This window comes from Pseudorca crassidens, chromosome 6 (assembly GCF_039906515.1).
Source record: "Pseudorca crassidens isolate mPseCra1 chromosome 6, mPseCra1.hap1, whole genome shotgun sequence".
NCBI lineage: Eukaryota > Metazoa > Chordata > Mammalia > Artiodactyla > Delphinidae > Pseudorca > Pseudorca crassidens.
This window is the reverse complement of record NC_090301.1, coordinates 19,245,465-19,267,462: the sequence shown is the minus strand read 5'-3', so window position 1 is coordinate 19,267,462 and position 21,998 is coordinate 19,245,465. Positions and strand designations below refer to the sequence as shown.

The 21,998-nt window shown below is 37.1% G+C and overlaps 1 protein-coding gene across 10 annotated transcripts in view; it reads right to left on the bottom strand.

Moving 5' to 3' along the window:
- The window catches only part of USP37 (ubiquitin specific peptidase 37), a 90,618-nt gene that overhangs the window by 29,867 nt on the left and 38,753 nt on the right, over nucleotides 1-21,998 (bottom strand). For all 10 annotated transcript variants that reach the window (XM_067740599.1, XM_067740600.1, XM_067740591.1 and 7 more), the window contains 6 exons: nucleotides 18,180-18,311; nucleotides 17,897-18,020; nucleotides 12,083-12,273; nucleotides 3,294-3,411; nucleotides 1,932-2,011; nucleotides 353-517 (listed from right to left, as the gene is read on the bottom strand). In XM_067740599.1, coding sequence (XP_067596700.1) covers nucleotides 353-517; nucleotides 1,932-2,011; nucleotides 3,294-3,411; nucleotides 12,083-12,273; nucleotides 17,897-18,020; nucleotides 18,180-18,311 — 810 coding nt within the window. The remainder of the gene's footprint in view (nucleotides 1-352; nucleotides 518-1,931; nucleotides 2,012-3,293; nucleotides 3,412-12,082; nucleotides 12,274-17,896; nucleotides 18,021-18,179; nucleotides 18,312-21,998) is intronic.

The window sequence follows — 21,998 nt, the reverse complement described above, 5'->3', positions numbered from 1 at the left end:
AGGAATCAGTATTTTCAGTGTTCAAGTGACTCTTACGATCATGCAAATTTGGTTTATATTCCCCAAATGTATCAAACTATCTTCTAGTGATCTAAAAGAGTAAGGAGCACTCCCGGAAAAGGTAATTTATTATGAAAGGCAATTAATATATGTTGAAAGTTTTTGTTTAAGCATTTTATTCAATTACTTAAATCAGGTAAAACTTAGCACAAAGTCCCAAAATAAAGCAAAATAAAAATCTCCTTCTTGGTCTGATTTTACCTGGAGTCATGTTATGTAGTTCAGTCATTCTTTTGATCAGATACTAAAAGCCTTTCTACTTCAAAAGGGAAAGAAATTCTCAAGGACTTACATTGCCATTTGTGCACTCCAACCAAGGTTGAAGGGTGGTTTTGTATTTTCAGTGCAATGAGATGAGAGGGTCAGGTATCTTGGAATGATGACTTGCTGCCCAATCTTGTTGTTAAGTGAGAGAGCAACATTGAAGCTATATCGTTTCAAATGAAGAATGAGGATCCTGAAAAACAGGAGATGATAACATTATTAGTTTATACATAATAGAGGTAGCTCTCTTACAGGTAAGAAGAGATCACTGTAACTAACCATGTTAGACAGCTTTTGATTTAAAGACTACATTAGGCTGAACTAAAGATCTGTCAAAGAACATTTACTGAATACTTGCCATGTGCTAGGCATTGTGCTAGGTACTAAGAATAAAAATAAAAATAAAACACAGGCATTGGGTAGATATTAATTATTAATTGGGAGGTCTCAGTAAAATAATGTTCCTAGAAAAAAAATCAAAACACATCAGACAAGAAAACTAATTTTAGAATATTGGTATTGATAATGGATCAAATCCCTAAATTATTTATTTCAATGTTATATAGTTTACCAAAAAATGGATGTTATATAACGACAAATGGTAATTTAAAGTGTTAAACAGGACTTCCCTGGTGGCGTAGTGGTTAAGAATCCGCCTGCTAATGCAGGGGACATGGGTTCGAGCCCTGGTCTGGGAATATCCCACATGCCGCGGAGCAACTAAGCCCATGTGCCACAACTAATAAGCCTGTGCTCTAGAGTCCACGAGCCACAACTACTGAAGCCTGCACACCTAGAGCCCGTGCTCCGCAACAAGAGAAGCCACCGCAATGAGAAACCTGCTCACTGCAACTAGAGAAAGCCTGCACACAGCAACGAAGACCCAACACAGTCAAAAATAAATAAATTTATTAAAATAAATAAAGTGTTAAACAGCCCTTATGTGTGATGGTGAAAATTAATTTTTTTAAGATGACTTTTGACAAGAACTATTCTTATTTCAGTAGCACATTCTCTAGAGAAAGGTAAGAGAGAAATAAAAAGTTTTCTCCACTTATAAAAAAGTTCTATATGGGCTTCCCTGGTGGCACAGTGGTTGAGAGTCCGCCTGCCGATGCAGGGGACACGGGTTCGTGCCCCGGTCTGGGAGGATCCCACATGCTGCGGAGTAGCTGTGCCCGTGAGCCATGGCCGCTGAGCCTGCGCGTCCGGAGCCTGTGCTCCGCAACGGGAGAGGCCACAACAGTGAGAGGCCCACGTACCCAAAAAAAAAAGTTCTATAAAATGTACATGCACAACAAATTATAATTGAGTGTTACACATTACTGAATTAAAAATTTTCTAGTAAGTCCCCATCATTATTCCAAAGTCTCATCAGCCTCGTTCTCTTGTTGCCATCTTCTTGGGACTCTCAGGTTCCTTCTCTTCTTCAACTTTCCAAATCTTCTTCCTTTCTTATACAAGAGAATTGTAGCTTTCCATTCTCTACCCTCTTCATATCTCAGCTTTGCTGACCTTCTTTACCAATCCATCTGATAAGCCTCACTTATTCAGTAATATTTGTAAGTACTTTAAAGAAGAAAAATTGAAGAGCCAATTAATTTTACCTGGGTAGCCTGTTAAATTTGTGCCTGACAAGAGCACATTTCCCACCACACTTCTCACAGGAATACTCAAGTTCTTCTGCCTGTAAAAAGACAAGAGGGAAAAATAAAGTATAAAGTTGAATTAGCACTGCCCCATTAAATGCTAATTTCTCTAGTCATACTAGTTCAGTGGAATGACAACTCCGACCAGTTTAAATTTTGTGTCTAGAATCATAAGCCTTACTAAATTAAGACCTAATCCTCAAAATATAGTTATAATATCATGCCCTGTTTCAGAATTCCTAATTTCCTTTTTTTACCAAGGAAACATCTCAATTTATGACAGTAACTAAACTATAGTAGCAGATTCTCAACCTTTTCCCCATGGATACACAAGAACCACTGCCAAGAGTATATCCAGATTTTAACATTTGGCCATAGCAGAGATAAGATCACCTTCAGGTTAGGCGGAGTTCCTGGTCTGTTAGGTGTAACTCTACCCCTTTCTTATAATGGAACTCAATCTTCTGGTGACAGCCCACTAAGAACAACTGCTCTAAAAGGACCAAAGTTTGGGGTGGATATCATTACCTAGAGAAAACTGAAACAAGAAATCCTTAAAAAATGGGGGTAAAGATACACAGGAAAAGCTTCAAATTCTACGATAATAACAGGAATTATAAGGAATGACTAAAACAAAAAGAAAAGCATAATATTTATCCTTGGGTGGAGCTGAATATTCATCATTTCAAGAACAGAGGTCTTTTTTTTTTTTAAATCTTAGGATGACAACCCTGCCCATTTGCTACAACAAAACAAGAACCACTATTATACAGATGGCAAACTGCCATCAATTATAAGGACTGCTACACAACATGTCCAATTATGCCCCAGAAACTTTCTGAGTATCTGTAACAGTATAACACAAATGCAAACATTTATCTATAGCTCTGAATAAACATGACTTGTCCTTTCTGTTTCTAACATGGTACATATAACCTAAGGAGAAGCAAAAAGTATTTTTTTCATTCCTCAGAGCTTAGTATACTAACTTAGAATAGTGTCTCCAATTTTGACTCACATTACCCAATTTTAGCATATGTCACTTCATATTATTTGTTTACAAACAAATGCTTCTAAGGTTGTCTAAAACACTTGCTGTTGAGTTAGATGTATAATCTACTTGAGCAATTAATTTTCATCTACAATCAGTTAACAACCATATTTACCAAGCTCCTAAAAAATACTATTTATAAATATTTCTCATTTGTTTCCCCTGCAACTATTTTGTCAAAACTCTGCCTTAAAGAAACCAACTTCAAATACAATTATCTATGATATATAAAATTTAGTTATGTGGAAATACCAAAAGATATTATTTACCCTAAAGAAAAGATCAAGGGAATCTTGAATTGAACGAGGAGGGAGTGGCTTTTTCCTTCGAGGAAGGTCAATGGAGAGGTCATTAAACTGTTCTCTTTTGGGAATAATCTCTCCACATCTGTAAAAATAAAAGAAGACAAATATAAGAATTTAGAAGCCTAACTGTGCAATACAAAATAAATACAAATATACTTCAGAAACACTGCTCCCCCACTGAACTTATCAGGTACTGAGAGACCATGACTAGGCATGAGAAATAAACATTTAAAATTTTTCTCATGCTTACTTTAACCCTTATTAAATCCATACAGGTAAAACATCAATTGAAAGTGTTTAAGTACTTTCTTAAAATGCTAAATTTAAAATTTTTATACTTTCCAAAAAACCCCCAAACTTTAAAACACTAAAGTATAATATATATATAGAAAAGTGAACCAGTCAAATTTGTATAGCTTGATGGATTATCAGTTAACACACACATGTAATCACCACTCAACTCAAGAAATAGAACACTATGAACTCCCTATAAGCCCCCTCACATGCCTCTTCCCAATCACTATCCCTTTCTTACTTCCAAAAGATAACTATTATCCTGACTTCCAACACAACAGTTGAGTTTTGGTTTTTTATCCAATCTGCCACTCTATGTATTTTGATTGGAGCATGTAGTCCATTGACATTTAAGGTAATTGTTGATAGATATGTATATATTGCCATTTTAAGCCTTATTTTCCAGTTGATTCTGTTTCTTTGTTCCTTTCTTTTTCTTTTTGTGGCTTGATAATTTCCTTTTATTTTATGCTTGTGTTTTCTTCTTTTTGATTTTTGTGAATCTATTGTGTTTTTGATTTGTGGTCACCCTGTTTTTTGAGTATGTTAACCCCTTCCTATATCTACTTGCTTTATTTATTTAATTTATTTATTTTAAAAAATTTTATTTATTTTGGCTGTGCCCAGTCTTAGTTGCAGCACACAGGATCTTCATTGCGGCATGTCAACTCTTAGTTGCAGCATGCATGTGGGATCTAGTTCCCCAACCAGGGATCGAACCTGGGCCCCCTGCACTGGGAGTGCAGAGTCTTACCCACTGGACCACCAGGGAAGTCCCTCTACTTGCTTTAGACTGATAGTCATACAGGCTCAAACACATTCTAAAAAATGGAATTGTCAGCCATAAAAAAAGAACGAAATAATGCTATTTGCAGCAACACGGATGCAACTAAAGATTATCATACTAAGTGAAGTAAGTCAGAAAGAGAAAGACAAATACCATATGATATCACTTACATGTGGAATCTAAAATATGACACAAATGAACCTATCTATGAAACAGAAACAGAATCACGGACATAGATAACAGACTGGTGGTTGCCAAGGGGGAGGGGGTTGGGGGAAAGGATAGTGTGGGAGGTTGGGGTTAGCAGATGTAAGCTACTATATATAGAATAGATAAACAAGGTCCCACTGTATACAGCACAGGGGACTACAGTCAATATCCTATGGTAAACCATAATGAAAAAGAATATAAAAAAAATGTATATATGTATAACTGAATCACTTTGCTGTACAGCAGAAATTAACACAACACTGTAAAATAACTATACTTCAGTAAAAAAAATACACAAACAGCTCATACAGCTCAATATCAAAAAAACAAACAAACAATCAAAAAATGGGCAGAAGACCTAAACAGACATTTCTCCAAAGAAGACACAAAGATGGCCAAAAGGCACATGAAAAGATGCTACATCGCTAATTATCAGAGAAATGCAAATCAAAACTACAATGAGGTATCACCTCACACTGGTCAGAATGGCCATCATCAAAAAGTCTATGAATAATAAATGCTGCAGGGGGTGTGGAGAAACAGGAACCCTCCTACACTATTTGTGGGAATGTAAACTGCTGCAGCCAGTATGCAGAACAGTATGCAGGTTCCTTAAAAAACTAAAAATAGGGCTATCATGTGATCTTGTGATCCCACTCCTGGCCATATATCCAGAGAAAACCATAATTCGAGAAGATACATGTACCCCAATGTTCACTGCAGCACTATTTACAATACCCAAGACATGGAAGCAACCTAAGTGTCCCCTGGCAGCTGAATAAATAAAGATGTTAGATATCTATACAATGGAATACTACTCAGACATTAAAAAAAGAAATAACGCCATTTGCAGCAATGTGGATGGACCTAGGTTTAATCATACCAAGTGAAGTAAGACAGACAAAAACAAATATCATATGATATCACTTATATGTGGAATCTAGAAGAACAAAAAAGATACAAATGAATTTATTTCCAAAACAGAAAGACTCACAGACACAAAAAACAAACTTATGGTTACCAAAGGGGAAAGGGGTGTGGGGGGAGGGATAAATTAGGAGGCTAGGATTAACATATACACACTACTATGTATAAAATAGATAACCAACAAGGACCTACTATATAGCACAGGGAACTATACCCAATATTATGTAATAATTTATAAGGAAAAAGAATCTGTAAAAGAATATACACATATAACTGAATCACTATGCTATATACCTGAAAGTTACATGATACTGTAAATAACTATACTTCAATAAAAAATTTTTAAAAAAATAGTTGAGTTTTACCTTTTCTGAACCTTACATAAATGGAACCATACAGAATGTTTTCTTTTAACTAGCTTCTTTTGTTCAACATGATTATAAGATTCAACCATGCTTGTTGCAAATGGCTATAGCCCATTTTTCATTGTTGCCTAGTATTAAGCTGTATGAGCATGCCACAATTTTTCCATATTGATGGACATCTGGACTATTTCCAGTTTTTGACTAAATGAACAATGTGTCAAATTGAAAATACTATGTGTTCTCAGTAAACGTGTAGGCAGCTCTGTTCGGTAGCAGAATTGTTTGGTCATTGGATACATTTTATAGAATTTCAGAAAATGGGCTCAGAGATCAAAACATCATATTCAATTTACCTGGAAGCCAACTTATTTCTTTTACTTAGTTTTAGTTGACTGTTTTTCATTTTGTCTGCATTATCAGCATTTTTAGTAATATTCATTTTCCTGTCCCAGTTCTCTATTGCAACAGTTGAAGACTAGGGACTGTAAGAATACATCTGTTCTTCATTAAATAAACATTTATTGAGTGCTTCTCTCCTAGGCAGAATTCTAAGATGACCCTTGCCCTTCCTTGTATAATTCTATCCCCTTTGAGTGTGGGAGGACTGTGATTATGATGAGCTATCACTCCCATGATGATGTTACTTTACATGGCAAAAGGGATTTTGCAGATATAATTAATGTTATTAATCTTAACTGTAGAGTTCATCAAAAAGGAGATTATCTGAATGGTTGAGGCCTTATTACATGAACTCTTTAAATCTGGGTCTAGAGGTCTCAAACAGAGGAAGTCACAGATTAGAAGTCAGAGACATGTACTGCTGGCCTGAAGAAAGCAAATAGCACTGTTGTGAACTTCCTATAGAGGCCACATGGCAAGAAACAATAGGCAACCTTTAGGAAATGAGTTGCCCCAGTCAACAGCTAACAAAAAAATGGGGACCTTAGTACTACAACTGAAAGGAACTAAATTCTGCTCACAACCTTAATGAGCTTAGAAGGGGACTCCAGCCAACACCTTGATTTCAGCTTTCTGATACCTGAGCAAAGAACTCAGCCATACCCTGCCTAGACTTCTGACCTACAGAACTGAGTTAAGTGGATGTTGTTTTAACCTGCTAAGTTTGGGACAATTTGTTATGCATCACTGAATATGTCTCCTATATGCTGAAACTGTTCTTGGCACTGGGGTTGTAGCAGAGTACAAACCAAGACAAAAATATGTCCCCTCATGAAGCTTTCATTATACTGGAGAAGAGATACAATAAAAATACATACATAAGTAAAATATATAGTATGCTAGGTAAGTGTTAAAGAAGAAAAAGAAAGTATAGAAGAGGGAAGCAAAAGATGAGAGTAGATGGCTGGAATTTTAGATACGGTAGCAAGAAAATGCCTCACTGAGCAAGTGATTTTTACATAAAGATATGGAGAAGGGAGGGCACTAGCTATGTGATAATATGGGGAAAGAGAAACAGTAAGTGAAAAGGCTGTGAGGTACCAGGATCCTGGCATTTTTAAATTTTATTTATTTATTTGTTGTACGCGGGCCTCTCACTGTTGTGGCCTCTCCCATTGCGGAGCACAGGCTCCGGACGTGCAGGCTCAGCGGCCATGGCTCACGGGCCCAGCCGATCCACGGCATGTGGGATCTTCCCGGACTGGGGCACGAACCTGCATCCCCTGCATCGGCAGGCAGACTCTTAACCACTGCGCCACCAGGGAAGCCCTGACATTTTTTTTAAAAAGCAGGAAGGACTTCCCTGGTGGCACAGCTGTTAAGAATCTGTCTGCCAGCACTATTTACAATAGCCAGGACATGGAAGGAACCTAAATGTCCATCGACGGAAGCACAGATAAAGAAGATGTGGCACATATATACAATGGAATATTACTCAGCCATAAAAAAGAATGAAATAATGCCATTTGCAGCAACATGGATGCACCTAGAGACTGTCATATTGAGTGAAATAAGTCAGACAGAAAAAGACAAATATCATATGATATTGCTTATATGTGGAATCTGAAAAATATGGTACAAATGAAGCTATTTACAAAACAGAAATAGAGTCACATATGCAGAAAACAAACTTATGGTAACCAAGGGGGAAAAGTGGGGGGGATAAGTTGGAAGACTGGGATTTACATATACACACTACTATATAAAACAGATAACTAGTAAGAACCTACTATATAGCACAGGGAACTCTACTCAATACTCTGTAATGACCTATATGGGAATAGAATCAAAAGAGAGTGGATGTATGTATATGTATAACTGATACGCTTTGCTGTATGACAGAAACTAACAAAACACTGTATATCAACTATACTCTAATAAAAGTTAATTTAAAAAAGAAAAAAAGGAATCTGTCTGCCAATGCAGAGGACACGGGTTCGACCCCTGGTCTGGGAAGATCCCACATGCCATGAAGCAACTAAGCCCGTGTGCCACAACTACTGAGGCTGTGCTCTAGAGCCCACGAGCCACAACTACTGAAGCCCGTGTGCCTAGAGCCTGTACTCAACAAGAATCCACCACAATGAGAAGCCCCACACACCACAATGAAGAGTAGCCCCCACTCACCGCAACTAGAGAAAGCCCATGCGCAGCCACGAAGACCCAATGCAGCCATAAATAAATAAATAAATAAATAAAAACAAATAAAGCAAGAAAGCTAGTTTGGTTCGAACAGAATGAGCAAGGGGAAAGAGTGATAAGAGATGAAGTAAGAGAGTTAACTGGGAGAGAGGGGTTGCTGAAAGGCAAATCTTATGGAGTTTTGTAGATCATGGCAAGAATTTCAGCTTTTATTTTAAGGGTTATGAGCAGAGGACCGACATGAACTAATGTCCATTTTAAATGGATCACTCTGGCTAATGTGTTTAAAATAGACTACAGAGAGACAAAGGCAGAAACACAGTGATCAGTCAGAAGGTATTGCAACAATCCAGTCAAGAGATGATGGTGGTTTGGACCACAGCGGTGTCAGTGGAGGTAGTAAAAAGAGGTCAGATTCTGGTTGTATTTTTAAGGAAAAGCTCAAAGGATTTGCTCACATATGGGATGTAGGGGTGCAAGAGAAAGAAAAGAAAAGTTAAGAAATACCACACTGCTGTACTGATAAACTCTAAGTACTGAACTGTCATTACTGAGATAGGGAAGACTGCAGAAGGAGGTTTTATGGGGGATTATTAAGTACTTAGTTTTAGATGTTTTAAGTTCTTTAAATGGAGAATTCATACAAATTCTTCATATTCAAGAATATATTACTAATATATTGAAATGGCTTATAATCATCGAAAACCAGTCAATCTAAACTATAACAGTTTAAAAAAATTAAGTACATTTGGCAAACAGGTCAAACTAACTTACAGCCAGATGGGACAGAGGCTAAACATGGAAAATTACAATTCAGGGATAAGGCGTATAGAATCTTCCTTCAGCCAGAAACTATTTTATCTTTAAGGAGTTGTCTTAAAGAAAATGACTAATAAAGCAACTAAAGCAAGGCCTTCGAGGAGGTAGTTGTACTGCTGCTGCAGCCCCGGAGAACCTTGTTACCTCCTGGACTTGCCAACTCTTGGGTCACTGTTCAGTCTGGATGCCTGGCATTCAGCTTCATGCTTACACACTGTGAGCCAGGTCACTTCATGCACTGGTACACACACCTCAACTGCACACCCAATATTTGGGTGCTGCATAACTGGAATGGCTGACTGATGCTGTTGGCTCAGTGAAGCAGGCATCACTTTGACATAGTTTTCTTTCTTCCTGTGATGCCTGTGGCCATTTCTACCACAGGCAACAGAAATTTTCCTATCAAAAGAAACTTGGTTGACACCCCACAGTTAAATGAAATATTAACAGTGACAAACTGCTTCTCTCTCTGACTTGAACAAATTTTGTTTGGAAAGTGCATTAGAAGAAACGGAGGGATGGCTATCATACTGTGGGCTCTCTAGCTTTTGCAAGACGATGAACTGTATTTCTAAGACCCAGACCTTTTCTTTAAAAAATAATTTATCGGGCTTCCCTGGTGGTGCAGTGGTTGAGAGTCCACCTGCCGATACAGGGGATGCGGGTTCGTGCTGAGGTCCGGGAAGATCCCACATGCCGCGGAGCGGCTGGGCCTGTGAGCCATGGCCGCTGAGCCTGCACGTCTGGAGCCTGTGCTCCGCAACGGGAGAGACCACAACAGTGAGAGGCCTGCGTACCGCAAAAAAAAAAAAAAAAAATTTATCCACTAGGGGGAAAAAAAACACTGAAGAAACCATGAAGATAAAAAATGTCACAGACTAATGATGCAAAACTACTGTCTTGTAGTGTCCATGTGAATGTTCAAAATTCTAGTAAAAAATACTAGAGTGTTATAGCTGGAAGAGACCTCAGTGAACACTATCATTTTGAGCAGCCTAAGAAAAATAAATAAAGGGGACTTCCCTGGTGGTGCAGTGGTTAAGAATCTGCCTGCCATGCAGGTGACATGGGTTCAATCCCTGGTCCGGGAAGATCCTACATGCCAGGGGCAACTAAGTCCGTGTGCCACAATTACTCAGCCTGTGCTCTAGAGCCCACGAGCCACAACTACTGAGCCCATGTGCCACAACTACTGAAGCCAGCGCACCTAGAGCCCAAGCTCTGCAACAAGAGAAGCCACTGCAATGAGAAGCCCGCACAGTGCAAGGAAGAGTAGCTCCTGCTCACTGCAACTAGAGAAAGCCCGCGCACAGCAATGAAGACCCAATGCAGCCAAAAAATAAATAAAAATTAAAGAAAAAAGAAAAATAAATAAATATGAAAGACAGAGAATGAAGAGCCATCATATGGCTGTTGAGTATTCCTAAAGAAAATTCCAGAACAAATGGAAGAGAAGCAGTGTGTAGAGAATAGTTTTTCTGAGCTGAAAAAAATCCCAAATCTTCAGATGAAAAAGCCCCATCATGTTAAATGCAAAATGCATGAAAAAGGGTCAAAACCTAGATGTAAATTAGTGAAACTCTGAATTTCAAAAATTAAGAATATCACAGATTTTCAGGAAGGAAAAGATTATCAACAAAATCAGACTTCTTCTAAGTGTCAGAGTAACAGGATATGATGGGACAGTATATGTAGTATGTTGAGGGGGAAGGCTGTGTCTCACTTAATAATTCTGTATTAAGTCATGTGTGAAAGCCACAGAATTAATTCTCATTTATATGTGGACTCTGAAGAATTCCACTCTCTGAAAAAAAATGTATTCAGAGATGTACTACTGATAACTGGAAGATTAATCAAAATAGAACCTTTTAATGTCAAGTACCTGGTAGAGAGTTCTGATAATGAGTATGGAAATTAATTAAATGTAGAAGGTAAGTCTCAATAGTTAATGTAAACATGGTTAAAAAGCATTGCAAAAATTAAAAATAATTCACATTTTAATGTATCTTGTAAAAAAAAAAACAACCCATTTTTTATAAAAACAATTTGGTTCAACAAAATAAGTGACTAATAGGAGGGAGTCTTTTCAGGGAAAAAAAGATGAGGGCTTCCCTGGCGGTGGAGTAGTTAAGAATTTGCCTGCCAATGCTGGGGACATGGGTTCGAGCCCTGACCCGGGAAGATCCCACACACTGCAGAGCAACTAAGCCCATGCGCCACAACTACTGAGCCTGAGCTCTAGAGCCTGCGAGCCACAACTACTGAATTCCGCACGCCTAGAGCCCATGCTCCGCAACAAGAGAAGCCACCGCAGTGAGAAACCTGTGCACCACGATGAAGAGCAGTCCCTGCTCGCCGCAACTAGAGAAAGCCTGCGAGCAGCAACAAAGATCCAACTCAACCAAAAATTAATAAATTAATTAATAATAATAAAAAAAAGACGAACAAGTATTCTCGAAGAGCTTGATTTTCCACACAGTGATTAAAAGGAAAAAAACCACACACATAGTAACACACACTCAAAAGGCAGAGCAAAATTAACCATTTAGTCAGCACTAAAGCATTTGACAAACTAAGTTCACTTTAGTTCTCACCCCACCAAGCATTCTTATAGATGATAAAGACACTGAACAAAGATATTTATACTCATGACACAGGAATGAAGATAAGAATTAAAACCTTCTAGAAGAGTTTTAGTCACTTGCTGTAAAGAATTAAAAGGGAAAAGAGTTCTCTTAGAGACTACTTACGCTTTACAGATGATGGAGTGCTGAACTTCAAACTCCAAATTACTAATAACAGGGCAAGTGTATACTCTAGTAGCTGAAATATCTGGTGAATTTTCTTCTCCAGGAACAGGTTCAGTCTTCCAGGTTTTATTTAATTTTTCCATATCCTCTTTCAGCTGGTCTAAGCACTGACTTAAAAATTCATGAGCGTCCTAAGAAGGCATAATATCCTTAATAAATTCAAAACATTTCTTGTCAAAACAATAGCTTATTAACACTGTGATCTATACGAGTAAAGCACTTGCAAGTCAAAAACACGTGTGGAAAAAGGCCAGATTTACTCTAATGATTTTGCGGTACATATTTTGTGGAAACAAAACAAAACGACAAATGACATATTTTATATTCCTAAGTTAGATTAGCATAACTAATAAATGAATCACTCCTTCATTTGTTTTTTAAAAATAGAGTGATTTTTCTAAAATAGCCTTTGTAGCTAAAATAGTCCAAGGTCCTACAGTGGCAAACCACATCTATATTACTAATATATGATAAAATACACAGAAGGGTCATACTGAACCTTACCAGAAGTCCTCAGGTTTTCCAACCTGTGATGAACACACATACACAAATCTCACTTTAAAATAAAACTGGGTAACACGCTAAAATCATTTCAATTTTCCCTATCTCTAAGGTGTTTAAAATCAATTAGACCAGCCTCTTAGATAGCTTCATCCACCAGAGAACAGACAGCAGAAGCAAGAAGAACTACAATCCTGCAGCCTGTGGAACAAAAACCACATTCACAGAAACATAGACAAGATGAAAAGGCAGAGGGCTATGTACCAGATGAAAGAACAAGATAAAATCCCAGAAAAACAACTAAATGAAGTGGAGATAGGCAACCTTCCAGAAAAAGAATTCAGAATAATGACAGTAAAGATGATCCAGGACCTCAGAAAAAGAATGGAGGCAAAGATTGAGAAGATGCAAGAAATGTTTAACAAAGATCTAGAAGAATTAAAGAACAAACAAACAGATGAACAATACAATAAGTGAAATGAAAAATACCCTAGAAGGGATCAATAGCAGAATAACTGAGGCAGAAGAATGGATAAGTGACCTGGAAGACAGAATGGTAGAATTCACTGCTGCGGAACAGAATCAAGAAAACAGAATGATAAGAAATGAAGACAGCCTAAGAGACCTCTGGGACAACATTAAACGCAACAACATTCACATTATAGGGGTCCAAGAAGGAGAAGAGATAGAGAAAGGATGTGAGAAAATATTTGAAGAGATTATAGTCAAAAACTTCCCTAACATGGGAAAGGAAATAGCCACCCAAGTCCAGGAAGTGTAGACAGTCCCATACAGGATAAACCCAAGGAGAAACACACCGAGACACATAGTAATAAAGTTGGCAAAAATTTAAGACAAAAATTACTGAGAGCAGCAAGGGAAAAATGACAAATAACATACAAGGGAACTCCCATAAGGTTAACAGCTGATTTCTCAGCAGAAACTCTACAAGCTAGAAGGGAGTGGCATGATATACTTAAAGTGATGAAACGAAAGAACCTACAACCAAGATTACTCTACCCAGCAAGGATCTCATTCAGATTTGATGGAGAAATCAAAAGCTTTACAGACAAGCAAATGCTAAGAGAATTCAGCACCACCAAACGAGCTCTACAACAAATGCTAAAGGAACTTCTCTAAGTGGGAAATACAAGAGAGGAAAAGGACCTACAAAAACAAACCCAAAACAATTAAGAAAATGGTAATAGGAACACACATATCGATAATTACCTTAAACGTGAATGGATTAAATGCTCCAACCAAAAGGCACAGGCTTACTGAATGGATACAAAAACAAGACGCACATATATGCTGTCTACACGAGACCCACTTCAGACCTAGGGACACATACAGACTGAAAGTGAGGGGATGGAAAAAGATATTCCATGCAAATGGAAATCAAAAGAAAGCTGGAGTAGCAATACTCATATCAGATAAAATAGACTTTAAAATAAATGTTACAAGAGACAAGGAAGGACACTACGTAATGATCAAGGGATCAATCCAAGAAGAAGATATAACAATTAAAAATATATATGCACCCAACATAGGAGCACCTCAATACATAAGGCAACTGCTAACAGCTACAAAAGAGGAAATCAACAGTAACACAATAATAGTGGGGGAGTTTTAACACCTCACTTACACCAATGGACAGATCATCCAAACAGAAAATTAATAAGGGCCACAAGCTTTAAATGACACAATAGACCAGATAGATTTAATTCATATTTATAGGACATTCCATCAAAAACAGCAGATTACACTTTCTTCTCAAGTGCGCACAGAACATTCTCCAGGATAGATCACATCTTGGGTCACAAATCAAGCCTCAGTAAATTTAAGAAAACTGAAATAATATCAAGCATCTTTTCTGACCACAACGCTATGAGATTAGAAATCAATTACAGGGAAAAAAACGTAAAAAACACAAACACATGGAGATTAAACAATACATTACTAAATAACCAAGAGATCACTGAAAAAATCAAAGAGGAAATCAAAAAATACCTAGAGACAAATGACAATGAAAACACGACGATCCAAAACCTATGGGATGTGGCAAAAGCAGTTCTAAGAGGGAAGTTTATAGCTATACAAGCCTACCTCAAGAAACAAGAAAAATCTCAAATAAACCATCTAACCTTACACCTAAAGGAACTAGAGAAAGAAGAGCAAACAAAACCCAAAGTTAGCAGAAGGAAAGAAATCATAAAGATCAGAGCAGAAATAAATGCAATAGAAACAAAGAAAACAATAGCAAAGATCAATAAAACTAAAAGCTGGTTCTTTGAGAAGATAAACAAAATTGATAAACCATTAGCCAGACACATCAAGAAAAAGAGGGAGAGGACTCAAATCAATAAAATTAGAAATGAAAAAGGAGAAGTTACAACAGACACCGCAGAAATACAAAGCATCCTAAGAGACTACTACAAGCAACTCTATGCCAATAAAATGGACAACCTGGAAGAAATGGACGAATTCTTAGAAAGGTATAACCTTCCAAGACTGAACCAGGAAGAAATAGAAAATATGAACAGACCAATCACAAGTAATGAAATTGAAACTGTGATTAAAAATCTTCCAACAAATAAAAGTCCAGGACCAGATGGCTTCACAGGTGAATTCTATCAAACATTTAGAGAAGAGCTAACACCCATCCTTCTCAAACTCTTCCAAAAAATTGCAGAGGAAGGAACACTCCCAAACTCATTCTATGAGCCCACCATCACCCTGATACCAAAACCAGACAAAGATACTCCAAAAAAGAAAATTGCAGACCAGTATCACTGATGAACATAGATGCAAAAATTCTCAACAAAATACTAGCAAACAGAAGCCAACAGCACATTAAAAGGATTATAAACCATGATCAAATGGGATTTATCCCAGGGATGCAAGGATTCTTCAATATACGCAAATCAATCAATGTGATACACCATATTAACAAACTGAAGAAGAAAAACCATATGATCATCTCAATAGATGCAGAAAAGCTTTTGACAAAATTTAACACCCATTTATGATAAAAACTCTCCAGAAAGTGGGCATAGAGGGAAACTACCTCAACATAATAAAGGCCATATATGACAAACCCATACCAAACATCATTCTCAATGGTGAAAAACTGAAAGCGTTTCCTCTAAGATCAGGAACAACACAAGGATGTCCACTCTCACCACTATTATTCAACATAGTTTTGGAAGTCCTAGCCATGGCAATCAGAGAAGAAAAAGAAATAAAAGGAATACAAATTGGAAAAGGAGAAGTAAAACTGTCACTCTTTGCAGATGACATGATACTAGACATAGGGAATCCTAAAGATGCCACCAGAAAACTACTAGAGCTAATCAGTGAATTTGGGAAAGCTGCAGGATACAAAATTAATGCACAGAAATCTCTTTCATTCCTATACACTAATGATGAAAAATCTGAAAGAGAAATTAAGGAAACACTCTCATTTACCATTGCAACAAAAAGAATAAAATACCTAGGAATAAACCTACCTAGGGAGACAAAAGACCTGTATGTAGAAAACTATAAGACACTGATGAAAGAAATTAAAGTTGATACCAACAGATGGAGAGACATACCATGTTCTTAGGTCAGAAGAATCAATATTGTGAAAATGACTATACTACCCAAAGCCATCTACAGATTCAATGCAATCCCTATCAAATTACCAATGGCATTTTTTACGGAGCTAGAACAAAAAATTTAAAATGTGTATGGAGACAGAAAAGACCCCAAATAGCCAAAGCAGTCTTGAGGGAAAAAAACGGAGCTGGAGGAATCAGACTCCCTGACTTCAGACTATACTACAAAGCTACAGTAATCAAGACAATATAGTACTGGCACAAAAATAGAAATATAGATCAGTGGAACAAGATAGAAAGCCCAGAGATAAACCCACACACCTATGGTCAACTAAGGAGGCAAGGATATACAATGGAGAAAAGACAGTCTCTTCAATAAATGGTGCTGGGAAAACTGGACAACTACATGTAAAAGAATGAAATTAGAACACTCCCTAACACCATACACAAAAGTAAACTCAAAATGGATTAGAGACCTAAATGTAAGACCAGACACTATAAAACTCTTAGAGGAAAACATAGGAAGAACACTCTTTGCCATAAATCACAGCAACATCTTTTTTGATCCACCTCCTAGAGTAATGGAAATAAAAACAAAAATAAACAAATGGGACCTAATGAAACGTCAAAGCTTTTGCACAGCAAAGGAAACTGTAAACAAGACGAAAAGACAACCCTCAGAATGGGAGAAAATATTTGCCAACGAATCAACGGACAAAGGATTAATCTCCAAAATATATAAACAGCTCATGCAGCTCAATATTAAAAAAACAAACAACCCAATCCAAAAATGGGCAGAAGACCTAAATAGACATTTCTCCAAAGAAGACATAAAGATGGCCAGGAAGCATATGAAAAGCTGCTCAACATCCCTAACTATTAGAGAAATGCAAATCAAAACTACAATGAGGTACCACCTCACACCAGTTAGAATGGGCATCATCAGAAAATCTACAAACAACAAATGCTGGAGAGGGTGTGGAGAAAAGGTAACCCTCTTGCACTGTTGGTGGGAATGTAAATTGATACAGCCACTATGGAGAACAGTATGGACGTTCCTTAAAAAACTAAAATTAGAATTACCATATGACCCAGCAATCCCACCACTGGGCATATACCCAGAGAAAACCATAATTGAAAAAGACACAAGCACCCCAATGTTCATCACAGCACTATTTACAATAGCCAGGTAATGGAAGCAACCTAAATGCCCTTCGACAGACAAATGGATAAAGAAGATGTGGTACATATATACAATGGAATATTACTCAGCCATAAAAAGGAATGAAATTGGGTCATTTGTAGAGATGTGGATGGACCTACAGACTGTCATACAGAGTGAAGTCAGAAAGAGAAAAACAAATACTGTATGTTAACGCATATATGTGGAACCTAGAAAAATGGTACAAATGAACCAGTTTACAGGGCAGAAATTGAGACACAGATGTAGAGAACAAACGTATGGACACCAAGGAGGGAAAGTGGCAGGGGGTGGAGGTGTGCTGAAATGGGAGATTGGGACTGATATGTATACACTGATGTATATAAAATGGATGACTAATAAGAACCTGCTGTATAAAAAAATAAATAAAATTCAAAAATAAAAAAAAAAAGAAATGGAAAAAATTTAAAAATAAAAACAATTAGTACTCACATTCTGCATATAACCAGAGAATCTCTCTGCTGTAGCTGAAATGGCATTTTTAACCTTCTTGAGTAAATCTTTTTTCGTCTCTGAATTACAGATATCTTTTTTAACAAGCAAGTGTGCAAAGCGCCTGGTAAAAGAGACAAGTTTAGCAGGTTTTACAAAACACTGGATGGTATTATATTTTAAGGACTGCTAACAATGGCACATAAAATTTTAAGTGTCTAATACTCCATTATTCTATAATAAATAAGGTAAAAATGTTACTCAGTAAGTACATAACAGTTACCTGATGAGTGCGTTGAGTGGAATTTTCTTCCATGGGATACCTTGCTTGAGCAAGTCATTTGCAAATGATTGGAGTGAAAACAGAGACTGTAAAATAGCATTCATATAGCAGGTATTTCCCAAATTGGAGAAGCTGAAAATGAAAGAAATAGTACTTTTGAAGACAACAGTAGTTCCTGAAGTATGTTCATCTGAGCAGGGGTTCTCCACTGTAGCATGCATCAGAATCACCTGGAGGGTTTGTTAAAATACATATTGCTGGGCCCCAACTCCAGAGTTTCTGATTCTGTAGGTCTGGACAGGGAAGGTGCAAAAAATGTGCACTTCTAACAGGATCCCAGTTGATACTGATGCAGTATAACATTAATATAACTTAGTTTCATCTCAAGGAAAATTACACATTTTCAAATGAATGCTAAAAAGGACTGGGGACTTACCCAGAATATATATATGCTTAATGGGTACCGCCAAACATTATTCCAAAGTACATATTTAAAAAAAACTTTTGCTTGGAAATATTCTCAAACTTTCAGAAAAGTTGCACAGAATAATATTCTTTACCTAGATTCACCAATTGTTAACCCTTTTGTACTCTGTGCTTTATCATTTAACACCTCTCTCTATATATTTTTCCTGAACCATCTGAGAACAGGCTGCATAGATCATACCCATTTAGTTCTAAATACTTCAGGGTTTATTTCAAAAGAACGAGAACATTCTCTTATATAACCAGAGTACAGTTACAAGCATTATAAAATTTAGTGCTAACATAATACTCTTATCTAATATACCTTCTTTAATCCAATTTTGTCAATTGACCCCATGTTTCTTCACAGCATTAGCATTTTTTTCTCCCTAAGCACAAGATTCAGTCCAGGATAACATAATGCATTTAGTTTTCATGTCTCTTTAGTTTTCTTCAATCTGGAATAATTCTTACATTTGGACTCAACTCTGTCATGTTGTTATAATTTTACTTATCTATTTGGTGTGTTTTAGAAATATTTCTTTTGGTTTTAAGAAAGGCTTTTTTAAAAGTGGTTATATCTGTATTTGTACTTTTTTATAGTGCTCATAACCCTTGTTTTTTAAGTTTTTTTTTTTACTATCTAGTCTGTCCATTTTAAATAGTACTCTTCCCCGTAACCAGTGCTGCAAACAACCAAGATCCAGACCTATATTCAATATTTAGAAACTTAGTATTTGAATTTCTCTTTCTGAGAGTGATTTTTTTCTGTGCTTCATCTAAGTCTTTTACTCCTATATATTCTTTTTTCATGAAATCTCTTAAGCCTCTTGTCCCTGGCTCTCAGCACCCACAGGCTTAAAGCAGTGGGAAACAGGAACACTGCTAGAATCTGCTTTGCTTCTCTACCTAGAAAGTAGTTTAAAGGTGATGGTATTCTTTGTTTCCTAGAATGCTAAAGGTTATATGTGTTTTTCTTTGAACTCCTCATACGTTTTATGTTTTGTGGGGGATTTGTGAGGAATACTGGAATTACGTAGCCTCCATTATCCTCTAGACTTGGCAGTTTTCTACTCGGTATTTTTGTTTATTTGTTTGTTTTTTAAGGAGTCCTTAGTCCTGGGTATTTAGCTTACTTGAAATACTGCACTCAAATTCCTGCAAGAAGTCTGAAAAAAGGCAAGTTGGGTACAGGTAGTATACAGAAATTAAAGAAACACTGGAGGTAGAGAGGGAGCCTGGAGCACCAAGGGTAACTCAAGGATATCAAAGGACTCAGAAGGATATGAATGACAGAGACCAAAAGTACACTATAAAATACATAGGAGGAGGCACTAAGAAGATGGGCCAAGTAAGATCAAAGTAGATAGAAATAAGATATGGATGAAAAATGTTCACAAAATAGGACAGACTAATATAAAAACGTTGTCTGGTAAGGAAGCAGCAAGATAATAATTTGAGGCAGAACAATTAGAATGAAGAAGAAAGGAAATTAAGAATTAAACTGGATGGTAAACATTTTAGAAGACAAAGCAAAAAAGAAGAGGCTCAGAGAAGAACAGTAAGTACAGAAGAAAGTGAAATGTTTTCACTACAAGTTTTATGTTTTTTTCTGCTAAAATATGAGGCAAATAAACTACTATGGATAAACCAAACTGGCAGACACCAGTCACTCAACTAAAAAGGTAATCCGAAAGCTGGGGAAAAACAGTAATCTGAGTGAGATTAAAAACAAAAAAGCTGGTAGGTTTTGGGAAAGCAATGTGGTAAGAGTAATCAAAAATTTCAAAGTGCCTCTCGTAGTCTTAACAATTCTATTTCCAAGAATTTTTCCTATAGAAAAGTTCTAACAAATATTAAAAACACATGTGTATATAAATGTTTGTTTTAGCCTGGATTATAATTGGAAAAAAGGGGAATCTAAATGCACACTAACATGGTTAAAGGTTATGTACTAGCATAAGAGGATGCCCATAATTAATGTGGGGTAGAAAGAAATCAGGGAACAGAGAAGTAATATAGCATAGTGATTAAGAATGCAAGTGAACATGGTGATCATTTTGAAATGTACAGAAATATTGAATCACTATGTTGTGCATCAGTACTAACATAGTGTTGTAGGTCACTTATACTTCAAAAATAAATAAATAAACAAACAAACTCACAGAAAAGATCAGATCAGTGGTTACTGGATGTGGGGAGTAGGGGAAGGGGGACCTGGATGAATGTGGTGAAAAGGTACAAACTTCCAGTTATCAGATAAATAATTACTAGGAATATAATGTACAACATGATTAATATAATTAACATTGCTATATGTTATATAGGAGAGTTGTTAAGAGAGTAAATCCTAAGAGTTCTCAAGGATTCTTGAGAAAGGAAAAAATATTTTTTCTAGGGAACTCTCCTACACTGTTGGTGGGAATGTAAATTGGTGCAGCCACTGTGAAAAACAGTATGGAGGTTCCTCAGAAAAGTAAAAATAGAATTACCATATGATCCAGCAATCCCAATCCTGGGCATATATCCAGACAAAACTATAATTCAAAAAGATACATAAACCCCTATGTTCATAGCAGCACTATTCACAACAGGCAAGACATGGAAACAACCTAAAATGTCCATCGACAGATAAATGGATAAAGAAGATGTGGTATATATACACAATGGAATATTACTCGGCCATAAAAAAGAATGAAATAATGCCATATGCAGCAACATGGATGCAACTAGGTATTACCATACTAACTGAAGTAAGTCAGAAAGAGAAAGACAAATACCATGATATCACTTATATGAGGAATCTAAAATATGACACAAATGAACCTATCTATGAAACAGAAACAGAACCACAGACATAGATAAGACTGCTGGTTGCCAAGAGAAAGGGGGCTGGGGGGAGGGAAAGAGTGGGAGATTGGGGTTAGCAGATGTAAGCTATTATATATAGAATGGATAAACAACAAGGTCCTACTGTATAGCACAGATAACTATATTCAAGAGCCTATGATAGTATGATAGGGCTTCCCTGGTGGCACAGTGATTAAGAATCCACCTGCCAATGCAGGGGACATGGGTTCGAGCCCTGGTCTGGGAAGATCCCACATGCCATGGAGCAACTAAGCCCATGCGCCACAACTACTGAGCCTGCGCTCTAGAGCCTGCAAGTCACAACTACTGAACCTGTGTGCCACAACTACTGAAGCCCGCACGCCTAGAGCCCATGCTCCACATCAAGAAAAGCCACTGCAATGAGAAGCCTGCGCACCTCAGCGAAGAGTAGCCCCCCACTCACCACAACTAGAGAAAGCCCACGTGCTGCAACGAAGACCCAACACAGCCAAAAATAAATAA